We start from the raw sequence: 12472 nt of genomic DNA, 5'->3' as shown, positions 1-12472 counted from the left end.
ATAGACATTACTAAACCAGAAAACTTTATTTGTGAGTGTATTACAAATAAAATAAGGTTTTTCTCAACCTCCTCCACAAAAAAATATAAAATTGATCGAGTGGCCAGGCATGAGTCAAGTAAGACTGCAGCAAAAATAACAAAACATCTTACAGCATTTAAGGTGACTTTTAGTATTGCTGTACCTTTGTATCCAAGGTTGCTGTCTTGATTAGGTTCTGTTTTGGATTGGGGCGATTTGGTGGACACCTCTCGGCTTCCTTGATGTTTTTCTGCATCTGTTTGCATCACAGTATGAACAGAAGGTTAAAAAAAAGTCCAACTGGAAAAAAACAGAATCTGCTGTGCATTTGTGTTCATTGCAGCCTGACAAAGAAGTGATGGAAATACACAACTAAAGAAAAGGCTTTAAGTGCGCTGCCAACACAAATATTGTCCTCAACAGTCATTTATATGCATATTTGATTCCCTGGATGCTTTTTCGTTTCTTCTCGTTTGCATTGCTAATACTGTGCAGCTTAATCAGCCTGATTGAGTCACAGAGCGGTGTTTGGGGGGCGAGTTTGGCAACGTATACATAGTGTGGGCTTTTGTTTATATTAATTAAATTTAAGTAAATAGTCACATGCACGAGCCATATAGATTCTAACCACTTAGTCCCGATTTATGATGGCTGTGGAGTAATTTGATTGATGCTGTCCACAGTTTTACCACTAGAGGGCAGAATGACTGCAGTGCAATAAGCATACCTTTATATGTTTTTGTATTTGTCTGTTTTAATTCACTTGTGTTACATCCTGCTGTTGTGCTCCTATCTTTCCTTACATTCTCTGCCATTCTGCTCACCTGGCAAGTGTGGGCCAATTATCTTTGTAAATAGTCTTAATTTCAGAGCTTTAATTGTTCTTTTGAGCAGTTAGATTTGAGAAGCTGCTAAATTTATTGGTTTGCGTGGCTGTCTTTATTTTATTTTATTTTGAATTGGCACATTACTTTTTCTTTTTTTCTTTTGCAGGACAACAGAGTTTTCTTATTAAAACAGTGTTCTTCCCACTTTCTGGTGTCTATCCTCGTGAGTTGGGACCCTATTCCTGCCTTTTCCCTAAAGTGAGGTGGGTGTGCCTGTCTGGGGCGTAAATTCTCGTTTATGTACATCAGTCTGTTTTTAAAAATGCTTATAGAAGCTGTTTAGGTTGGAAATTAAAACTTTTAGTCTCAAAGTCATAAGTTTTAGATCATTGGCATATAGGCCTGGGCCAGCAACCTTCAACAGAGAGCCATTCAAAATGATTTTTGCTGACCATAACCCAGCAAGAGCCACAGGTTACTTCATCCTTTATATATTAAAAAAAAGAAAAACCTCATTTGTATTTATGTTTTTATTACTATTATGATAATTGAGCTTTTTTTGGTTTTTGGCATAAATTATGCAAAACAAAAAGAGAAAACGGGCTTTTTTTAAAATAGGAAATAGTTTACAACTTTTAAAGGATGTTCACATGAGTCCTTTCAAAATAAAATACCCTCTGTATCACATATGACCATCTCAATGCAGCAAATGAAGCAGTAGTGTGATGTCAGAAGTGATTTTAAAAAATGACTACAGAAGTTCATTTTACTGCTTGTGGTGCATCTCAGACAGAAACGTAAACTAACAGAGCAGAGGATTTTGGAAGGGTAGCACTTGAAAACAGCTGAGTGGAGGGCTATTACAAATGAAACAATCAAAAGTTTAAATCATTTCAATATGTTTTATTAGTACCCAGTAATTATTAAGACAGCACTTCTCTTAGTTCAGGTGCTATTTCTTAATCTTTGTCAATGTTCACACTAATATTGACTCAAAAATTGGCAGACAAGTGGGAAAGAAAAGATTTTGTTGGAGGGGAATTGCCAGTTACTGAGTTTCATTGACATTTCATTGGTTGGAACTGATGTTTAGCGTTCCTTTCTTAATCTGTTACCTTTTATAAAACTACACTTCTTTGATTATGTGTTGATTCAGAGTACATTGAATTGCATAAATGACATACAGTTTGTCAGCTTTTTTTCTTAATTGTTTCCCAGTTGTTTATTAATATATAAAATCACAACCTTTTTTTGTTTATTTATTAATTGATTTGCTACTTTTATTTTTTAGTCTTACAAAGAATGTTGCAATACTTGTAGTATTACATTATGTGTGCCTGTTTTTATTTTTTTTAATTGTGGAATTTGACTTTTATTGTTCTTCTTTCCATATTTTCTTGTGTAACACACTTGATAGCACCAAAAAAAAAACTCCATAATTAGCTAGTAAAAAGTTATACCCCTTTTTTTAATCAAGGTTTCCACCACAAGAGGACAGTGTAGCAATAGCTAAAATGGATGTTCAGCTGGCTGAGATGATGAGAACGATAAGGATTCTCACCTGATGAGATGACCATGCTCCAGCTCTGCTCCGTTTTGCTGACACTGAGCAGGCTGACGACCAAGACAACAGGAACAGCCAGCATCTTCTCAAAAAATGCAGTTTACCCTCAAGAAAGCCCTTAAAACCAGAAAATAAGCATTTATTGCACTGTGACTTCCTTTACTGTATTATTCCTTTGTTTAATCACAGTTAATGTTTTTACAATTAACAAAATTTACAAAACAAAAGGACAGAGGGCAAAATACACTCATTCCACTGACAAATGTTTAGAAATGTGTGCACATTTCTTTATAGAAAAGAAAGTGTCTAAGAGATGGACTATATCAGCTGCTTACAAAGAACTTTTACTATTGTATGGAATGGCATTTATGTCAAAATTGATTTTAAAAAAAAGTCAACAGCATGTGATCAGATGGTATCCAAGTTACACACTTTTGCAGGGATATTTACCTGCATCACATCCAAAGCCTCAGAGCGCTTTGGCTCCACTTCTTGCACACAAACAAGATGGAATACACCCATGCTCTCAAGAGGGAACAGTGATGAGACATGATGACAGTGCCAGGCAAGAAAAAAGGGAAGTCAGTTCTACTGATCAGCCATCTGTGGTACAAACAGCTCTGCTACTCGTCCAGGCTGTCTGATGGACAGCCAGATTTATGGGATGTCTTGGCACCCTGTGGCCACTGACTCCATGAAATAGTTTAATTGTTCTGGGAAATGTGGAGCAACAGCCTTCGCAAAACTGCCCAAAAAAATAACAAAATAACAAATAATTTCAAACGTTACAGTACAAACAAAATATATTTTTGAGAAAAGAACGGATGGTAAGTGCATGTTTGGTAGCTTGGTTTGTGTTTTTCTTGACTTTGAAATGAAAATGCATGGGGTAGTTAGTTTTCTGCAAGTTTTAAATAAGATTCAATGTTATTCAGATGTAATAATGCAAACTGATTGACGGATTCAGTATTAAAAGTTTGTCAAAGGTGGCTAAAAAGTTGCAGGTTCAAATGCTACATTCACACCAGGTGAGAACGTGCTAAACGGAGGTTGTTGAACGTGCATTTAAGCAATGGTGTTCACACTGGACAAGAATGGAGGGGCTTCTTTTTCTTTTTCTACTGTTTACTAGTGCATGTCCTCCTCCCACAGATGGAAGAGGGTTGTTGTGAAATGTGGAAGCGGTTCAAATCTGGCGAAACTTGCTCTTGGCTTTTTCTTTTGCAGCTCTATTCCGATATATGACTAAAGCCACGTTCACACCGCCCCTCGACAACATGAAAAAGTGACCACTTTCAGTGAAAAGTCTATGTAAATGAGCGCAGATACGCGTTTCAGGCTTCAACGTCTAAACATCTCTGGTGGCCCTGAAGTGCAAAACGTAAAAACCAAAAAAGAAACAGTTTGGAAAACAAGAGTTAAAAAAAAGAGGAAATGTTAGAAAAACGAAACACAATGAAAAATTGGAAAGGGTAAATACTGTGAGACATCTCTGATTAAACAATGATATTCAGTATTGCTTACTGTCAAACAACCTCCAGTTGAAATAATGGATGTGCCATATTATCTACCTGTTCCAGTCTCTAAACATTTCATTCTGTGAATTATTATTATTTTTTCTTTGTTTTTGACATTTTGCTTTCTAAAATGTAATGCTGTTTTTTTTTGTATTGATTGTTTAACTGTGAAATATTTTTGCCTTTTGTGATTTGTTGATATGATTTGCCCTTCAGCGCCACCGTAAAACTCTGATGTTCACCCGTCACTACGCAAATTCTGTCTTTTTTTGGGCTCTATGCACGGCCATTAAACTTGTGTTAAAAATTAAACCAGGTTGAATTTTGACCAAACAGGGATGTGAACAATTGGACCAATCAGGATGGCGTCCTTTTTAATTCACAGAAGTGCCAACTGTTGGATAAATGATCATGGATGTGAAATTAATCATTGCAGTCTGTGCCTGGCCAGAATTATGACACTACCAGTCTTTCATTTTTTGGAATAGAGCTGTGAAAAAGAAAGTTTGGAGCAAGATTCAGGTGATTTGCAGCGCTTCGAAATTTTGCACAAAACCTCTTCCAACTGAGTATATGTGCTAAAATGTGGTATAGCAACAATCCAGTATTAACAACTTAATGCTAAAACAGGAACTCTTGAACGTGCATCGCATGCCCAGTGTGTAAATAAACATGACTTGGTGTCACATAATTCCAGCTGGGCACAGGCTAATAATTTATCTTTCATGATCAATTTTTAAAATATTAGCACTTCCATGAATTTAAAAAGATACCATACGTCACTACCAAATCCAAGTCCCTGATTGGTCAAAGTTTAACTGGTTATACTTTTAAGATGAGGTCTGTGGCCGCGTGTGTTGAACATAGCTTCAGGGATCTCCAAAACAGTTTCATATACCTCTGTTAGTCAGAAATAACCCCTTCTGGAGATCTAGGCCTGCAACTATGTTATTCCCCTTTTTTTATTATTTTCTCTTTTTGATTTAATTTCAAGGGAATTTTAAATCCTTTAAGTCAGCGTTAGCCTGATGCATTTGTGAGAAAAAAGTCAACTATTCTCTAGTAATTGATACAGCTGTTCTGGGAATCTTGTAAATATGCTGATGTGTCCAAAGCTTAGAGCCAAAAGCAATACATTTCAAAGTAATAGAACATTCACTATGAATAACATTCAGTTTGAGATCTTGTCTCATAAACACATTACAGACACACAGAGCGAGGAAGATTGCATTTTTGCACATCACTGAATTGAAAATGTGGGTGATGATGACTGCATTGCGCTTTTCAGTTTAATCTCACATCATTTGGAAAGGATAGAAATTAGGAGACCACAAAGTGAGAAGAAAAAGAAAAAAAGAAAAGAAAATCACAACATAATTTAAAAACATGCCTGTGGAAGAAAGAAATTGGCCAATCCACGGGTGCATGCAAAGGGAAGAGTATTATGCTAACAAGTCTAGCAGCTTCTCTTATTATTGCTGTGATTTGGACATATTCTGCAAGAAAATCTTTAACGGAAAAATAAAGACATCCAAGTGTGGCTGTAGAGGAAAAAAAATAAAGGTGAGGTATGGAAAGATGAACTTTGTGTTTGTCTGCATTCTTGTGAACATAGCAGACAAAAATCTGCATCAAACTCATGAGTGCATTTGCATCTAGGATGTGCAAAGTTTAAGGAAAAAAATCTGACAGTAAAATATCTGCTCAGGAGAAGATTGCAGTTCAAATCAGACAAGACTGCTGATGTCCCTTTTCCTCTCCTGTCTGCTGGGGAATAATCAGAGCTTACAATCTAACGCGTCATCAATAAGAAGCAGTAGACAGCAGACAGATTACATACTGTAGAGAGCAGTGGACCGTGAACAGAATCAGCTTTCAGCCACCTTCCTCCCTATTATCACACTTCCATCTTTTCCTCTTCTTAAATTTAATCCCGTGTACTCAAGGAGACGGACATGCTTCGTGTAATGTCAAAGAACAGTTGAGATCGCACTCAAACATATGTCAAGAAACGTGTTTATCGCAAAATGAGCACAATCGTGCATCCCTGCACAGAGCACAATATTAATGCACCTGTTGTAAATGATTGTCGTACTTCAATGGAGCAGATTTTACACTTTTAAGTGCTCAAACTATCATTCACGAGCAGATCTGTAGTACCAGTGAAAGCAGGGGGCATCAGCGGGAAGCACGATTCACTGACAATTCTGGAACTCAAATCAAGCGCAGTGGGAGGGAGACTGAACTGTTTGATGTACATGAAACACGCAACCCATCTGCATACATCACTGTCATTCAGGCAGAGTCATGCATCCCATGCTTGTATGTTGTTCCGAGCTCACAGTATCTCTTCATGAAGAGATGGAAGAGATCTTCACTCAACAGCCACTTCTGACATATGACGAGTGTGTCTTTTGGGGTAAAATAAATGGCAATAGCAACACCAGTTTTCAGCACTGACACTTTTAATGCATTTGGGAGCCAGAAAGGCAAGACAAAGGAAATTAAGAATAGGAGAGGATCTCTGTGACTGATCATTGTGACAAGTGCGGACTGGACACTGTGGAGCTGATAAACTGTCCACAAGAAAAGCACATGGATCAGCCACAAGGGATATTGACCTGATCCCCCGGAGTCTGCAGACATTACATTATAGAGGGTGGCTTTCTTCATTCCTTATATACATACGTGAAGACATGCAAAAGTGCAACAAATGTTGCACAAACTCATAGCTTTACTCTTGCAGGAAAGTGGATTTGTGCACAGAAGTGAGCTTTTTTTTAGTCTGATTTGCAGTGAAGCAATTTCATAAATTCCAACGTTTAATGGTTTAAAATAGCAATTCCTAACTATTGATGTTTGTTGCTCGCAAAGTAAATAAAATATAAAAATCAAATGACACAGAATTAAATCAATCTGCAATGTCACTGACTTAGTTGCAAAGAATTCAAAACAGTGTAGATTGCCCATGCAGGAAATTTGACATGATACGCATTGGAGTCTGTGACACCAAACTTCAGTAAAAGTGCATGCATTGTAGAAAAAAAGAAAAGCTTAGTCAATGAATCGTCACATAAACGATTAGGCAAGAAATAAGTTTCAGCATCACTGACAGAATCTGGTCTTATTACAGTAATCAGCCAGACAAATGGATCTGTTTCCTTCCAAATGGCTTAATTATAAACCCAAGATGTCAGCAGTAACAACGCCACGCTACTAAATAGGTGCACAGATTTGAAACTCACCGGCGTTGCATTACTCTGCCAATTTTCCTCCCGAAAAGTCAAATATCTGCAAACGTGTGATGTGAAGCATCCAAGCACCCAACAATTACAGCAGGAAGAGAAACGATAGAAGAAAAAAAAAGGACAGGTTGTGGACCTGTAGAAAAGAAAGGGAGGGGGCGAGGTCAAAAGAAAGAGCCTATGGAGGAGCAAGAGCCTAAATAATCCATCTGTGATCCAGGAGGCACTATCAGATGGGGTGCATACAAATCACAAACCTTCCTCTGCAGCAACCCAGGTCCAATATCCTCAGGGTCCTAAGGCTACACTCAGACAGTTTCATCTTACAGCTTGACTGACGTGGTCGTTAGAAAAATGTGATTTCAGTAAAAATGATAAAACAATATGAATTCCGTTTTACCATAAATCTTTTGTAAATGAAAAAAAGTACTGCAAAAAAATTTTTAAACTGAAGAATATTTTTTTTTGGCTTTTTGTAATGAGCTTTTACTGGCCCTCGTTCTACACAGTTTGGATATCTGTGAAGAGAAAACTGTGTGTGCACATCTGGTGTTTTCTTTTAAACTACAAAATACATCTACCCGCAGCAATGCAAGCAGAACTGCAGTGTGTTGTCCCAGTATGGGGAAATATCCTTCTGCTGTTGCTCACAATCAGGAGAGCCTCCCAAAGGAGCCACGATTACCTGCAGCAAAGCCTTGCTGGCTCTCACAGTTAAACTGAAAATGGTTTTCATCTCTGTTCTTTGTTATCCTGCTCTTTTCTGTTCAGTTACTGTGCACGCAATAGGACTCAAGTCGAACACATCGACACCGAGAAGAAACGATTCCACCTGAACGCCATCTCTGCTGAACTCTAGTCACAGAACATTTTTTTGTGCTCACGTGCAATCATTTGTTTTATGTTTTTTTCCCTTCGATAATCATTGATTTTGTTTAGCTTAAATGAAAATAGTCTCCACAAAACCGTATCGATTTATCATCTTCTGTGTAATGATGTGTGTAGAAAACAAAGAATTGATCCACTATGTTGCTCTGCAGCTATTCATTCAGTTCAGTCTACAGGGGTGTAATGGGCTCTGCATATTACACAAATCAGCCAATAACAATTAGTCTCCTTTGTGTTGCAGTCAGTTCAGCCAGAAAACTCTAATATGCCTTCCAATCAGGAAATGTATCCACAACTAGACAATCAAGACCTGCTGTACTGCAACACTGTGGACTCCACATGACAGAGGTTTATTAGATTGGCTTTTGGGGCATTCTTACTTTAAAATGATGAAGCACTAGAGGAACATCAGGTTGCACTTCCAAGACTATTTTCTTTACTGTTGCACCCTTATGGTCAAAGCCTTTATCGAGATCCTTCATCTAACCCAGCAGTGAGGTTTTGAATTAACCCCAAGTCAATATCATGGTCATCGATCACGCTGACAGCAGCGCACTTGTAAGTGTGACATTGGGAAAAATAATCATCTGAAGAGGCAACATGTTTTCCGAGAGCAAGGATGTCACTTCACTGATTAGAGTGACCCAGTCACACTTGTGGTTTAAGCCCATAGTGAGCGTGGCACCAAAAAAAAAAACAGCTTTTCAACAAAAAAAACATTTTTCACCTGGAAACTGAAGCTAAACCTTTTTTTTTTTTTTTTGTGGAAGAAAACAATATTTTAAGCTCAAATGCTGTGATAGTGTTAGTTTCTGCTCCTCTGGGGTAAAATGCTGTCACTGTCACCTTGTAAGTGTTGTCAATGAGGCACTCATTCTACTGCCCACAACTTAGAGGAAGATTTCCAATGAACTACTGTCCCTATGCAGATACTATTTCTTTGAAAAAGAAAAAGTTTTTTTTTATTATTTTGGGAAAAATTGCATAAACATAACGCTTTAACAATAGATCAAACGATAATTAGTGGATTTTTAATGAGTAATTCACTAAGTATTGCAATTATTTGATTTATTTTTAATTGAATCTGCTTATTTCTTCTGACTTTTAAACATGGAGTCCATTTCACTTCAGGCTATCCTGGTATTGTATTGATAAATGTTGCGGTTTAAAGTTTAAAGTCCCATTCCAAACATATTTGATCTATTGTAAAATTAGTGGTCTTTTAATTATGGTGATTGTTCACGCTATCTTACAGCTCCTCACAACCTTTTTTTCATCTGCTCTTGATTCACAGCAATTTAAATATAGAAATACACAGAAATACCATTTTAAACCTAATTTTCTTTCTATATGTCCTCCATCATCAGAAAAATGCTACAGGGTCGTGTTAAAAAACACCAAAAACATGCTTTTCATTTGAGTCAGCCTAAATTAAATCAGAAATTGACAACACTGCATTAATGAAAAAAACAATTGCCTTGACAAAGTCTCAACTCACACCGACACATGGTTTCAAGATAAATTTAAAAAGTGCCATGCTCTTAGATTAAAAAGGAAATTACCTGTGACTTTATTAGCATACATGTATATATAAACGCCTGAGTCTCTTTCTCTTTGAGGTCTTTGGTTTAGGCTGACTGACAGTGGAGCATCTTCCGAGTCAGGAAGCCAAACAAAGCTGTTTTCATGGATGGACCATTATGCAAGCTCTGCACAGGGAATCTGTGAGAATGCAGTCCAGGTGTCATTGCCCCATGGTAATCTCTCTCGTCTTCAGGAATTCATTTTCTCAAAAGCTTCACTTGAAAATGACATTCTGACACTATTTACATGGAAATCACTCTGCTTCCTTGCCTGCAATAGTAGTCGGTGTGCAGACAGGACCTCTCTGAGGGCACGGCTATTAATGGACATTAGAGAAAGAGAGAAATAGAAGGGAAGGGAAAAAAAGAGGTGGATTCTAAAACACAAGTTAAAGTCAAGGGTAGAAATGTAGGGATTAAAGGATAAAGATGGAGAAACTGAAGGGTGTGGCAATCATATTTTTCTCCACTTTACAACGTGTTCCCTCCTTCAAAAGCGCACACTTTGATTCTCTGAACTCTGAAAACACACGTAGATGTGCACACACCCGAAAAAAAAAAAAAGATTTTCTTCAAAGAAGGCGATAAATCCTATAGCTAAAATCAGAGCTGAGTGCAAGTGAAAGGGGAATGATGTATAATGTATAGATTTAGAGGTTGCTGGGTCACAAAAAGAAATGTTCAATGTGAATGCATGAGCAGCTTTTCCCTTCTATTTTGTGCTAATTAAAGTTCAAAGCAACAATTAAAAAAACTCAAAAGATGCAGGTCTGTTATGAAGCAACATTAAATTTGAATTAACTAATTTGGTACCTAGACAAAACCAATAAGTACATGCTTGTATTGAAACTCAATCCAAATATGCCCAAATTCAGACATTTATTAGTTAATGTTAGAGCTTTTGTTTCCTTTTTGTACTGTAATGGTCATGTTTCTCTATTTTCATGACGCTTTTAATTTAAAAGACAACAAAAAAACATGTTACATGAGAAAATGGGGGCTAATTTTGCCACACAACAAATCAGTATGCACAATGCTATGTAGCATGAATATGAAAGCACTTGACATTTTGTAAAAAAAAAAAAAAATTGATTTGGAAAGCTACACTGAATCTTAAAATGACAAATTGTCTTATTTTCTTTCCTGCAAAATAATCGTATTAAAAAACTTTTTAACAGCCAAATAATTATCGGTCCATCTTATGGATCCACTTGGACGAGGAGCGAAATGTTTTAAGGAGGAAGGTGTGGAGTCCAGTTGATATGACTCAATTTCAAGACTTCTCAGGGATGTGCTTGCATCTGCATAGCGTGAGCTGCGCCATTAGTCTTGTAAACATTTGAATGTCCTGAGGCAATTGCCTCCTGAAGTAAAAGTTAGAAGCCATGAGCTGTAGTTTATTGAAGACCATTGGCCGAGCAGAAAGTTGTGAGGGGATGATAGCACTATTTTATCCTTGTGCGTTTGGGGAGTAGCCTCTAAACGTCCACTTTTGATATCTAAGTGACAACTAGTAAGGAAAGGGAAGAGCTGACTGCCTGCAGCACACTGTCTGGGTTCTTGATTTTGCTTTTACACGGTTATTTTGGGGAAGTGGTATCGCAGAAATACAAGCGTTGGCTGAAGATTGTGTTTGAAAATATGTAGACTCCATGGGTAGACAATCTGACAAGAGAAAAGACTGAATGAACTTATGGAGCCATCCTTTTTGGTTCAAAGTCCTAACATATGGCCAAAGAAGTCCAATTTCAAACTGAATTATTCTGAGTGGCCACTGTGACCTCTCTATACTTGTGTGCAGAAGTATGCATGAGTGCTGCTCTTGGTTTCTGGATGACACAGTACTAGAGCTTCATAACCAGACCTCTTCCACTTCTCTGAGTGCTGATGAATATCACCAGGCAGACATTTTAGTTCTTCAACAACCACAGCAGCAATCATTTCCTGAAAACTCCAAACTGCTGGCAGCAGGCAAGCCTGTTTCAGTGAGGATCCGCCTACTTACCCTTGCCTCAGAGCTGAAAAACTCAATACAACATATGGGAGTGTAGGAGGACCTCTGACATTTTCAAAGTGTTGATCGCTTTACATTATACCCCACTGTCTTGGTCAAGGACTTTTGGCAACCGGGGTCAGACCATTTGTTCAAAGAGTTGCAGTGATCATATTGGATTTTAACCCTTGTGCTATCCTAAACATTGGGAGTTGGGTCATCTAGACCCCACAAGACAGTGCGCTGAACCTTTTTTCTTCAATGATTTGTGATCTTCACTGGTGTCCATGGATTACATGAAATCCTCTCCACCTTTATCCACCTTTGTCATGGTAGGAAGAACACGTCAATGGTCATCTTGACCCCGTAGGATAGCACAAGGGTTAAGAGGACGAGAGCCCTTTCACCAGTTACAAACTTGCAAGTGTCAAACAAAGTGTCAGCACTGGTTAGCCCAACCAGATCTCCCCAAGATTACTTATCTTCCTGCTGCACGGCTCAGTTTGTTTAAACTCCCCTTTTAATCCACTGGATTCCATCCACAATGGATTGTTTTGGTCTTAAATATTTAACCACCAAGGTAGTGCATCTAGAACTTCCAAGCAGCATGGAAACCGTAGCTTCCCAATGGGACTAAGGCAATTTGGAATTTCCCAGTAACTTGTGGTCAGACAAAGGACCTATGTTAAAGGGGGGAAAGGGATCTTAATAATACTTTGATTGCATGACACCCCCCTTGCAAGAACAAGAGGCTCATCACAAAATTAAGTTCTGGATCAATCCTGCTGCTGCCCACCATGTTGGTGGAGTATAAGAGGGAGAAATCTTCTCTGT

The 12472-nt window shown here is 37.9% G+C and overlaps 1 protein-coding gene across 2 annotated transcripts in view; it reads right to left on the bottom strand.

The window, feature by feature from the left end:
* The window catches only part of LOC101156600 (roundabout homolog 1), a 119339-nt gene extending 112025 nt beyond the window's left edge, over positions 1-7314 (bottom strand). For both annotated transcript variants that reach the window (XM_023962573.2, XM_078930639.1), the window contains exons 1-3: positions 7175-7314; positions 2410-2529; positions 185-277 (exon numbers count right to left, since the gene is read on the bottom strand). In XM_023962573.2, the coding sequence (XP_023818341.1) occupies positions 185-277; positions 2410-2494 (178 nt within the window). In that variant the 5' untranslated portion in view covers positions 2495-2529; positions 7175-7314. The remainder of the gene's footprint in view (positions 1-184; positions 278-2409; positions 2530-7174) is intronic.
* Between the last annotated feature and the right edge of the window lie 5158 nt (positions 7315-12472).

Source organism: Oryzias latipes, chromosome 14, assembly GCF_053564925.1.
Source record: "Oryzias latipes strain Hd-rR chromosome 14, Olatipes_Hd-rR_3.1".
Classification (NCBI taxonomy): Eukaryota; Metazoa; Chordata; class Actinopteri; order Beloniformes; family Adrianichthyidae; genus Oryzias; species Oryzias latipes.
This window is presented reverse-complemented; position numbering and strand designations above follow the sequence as displayed.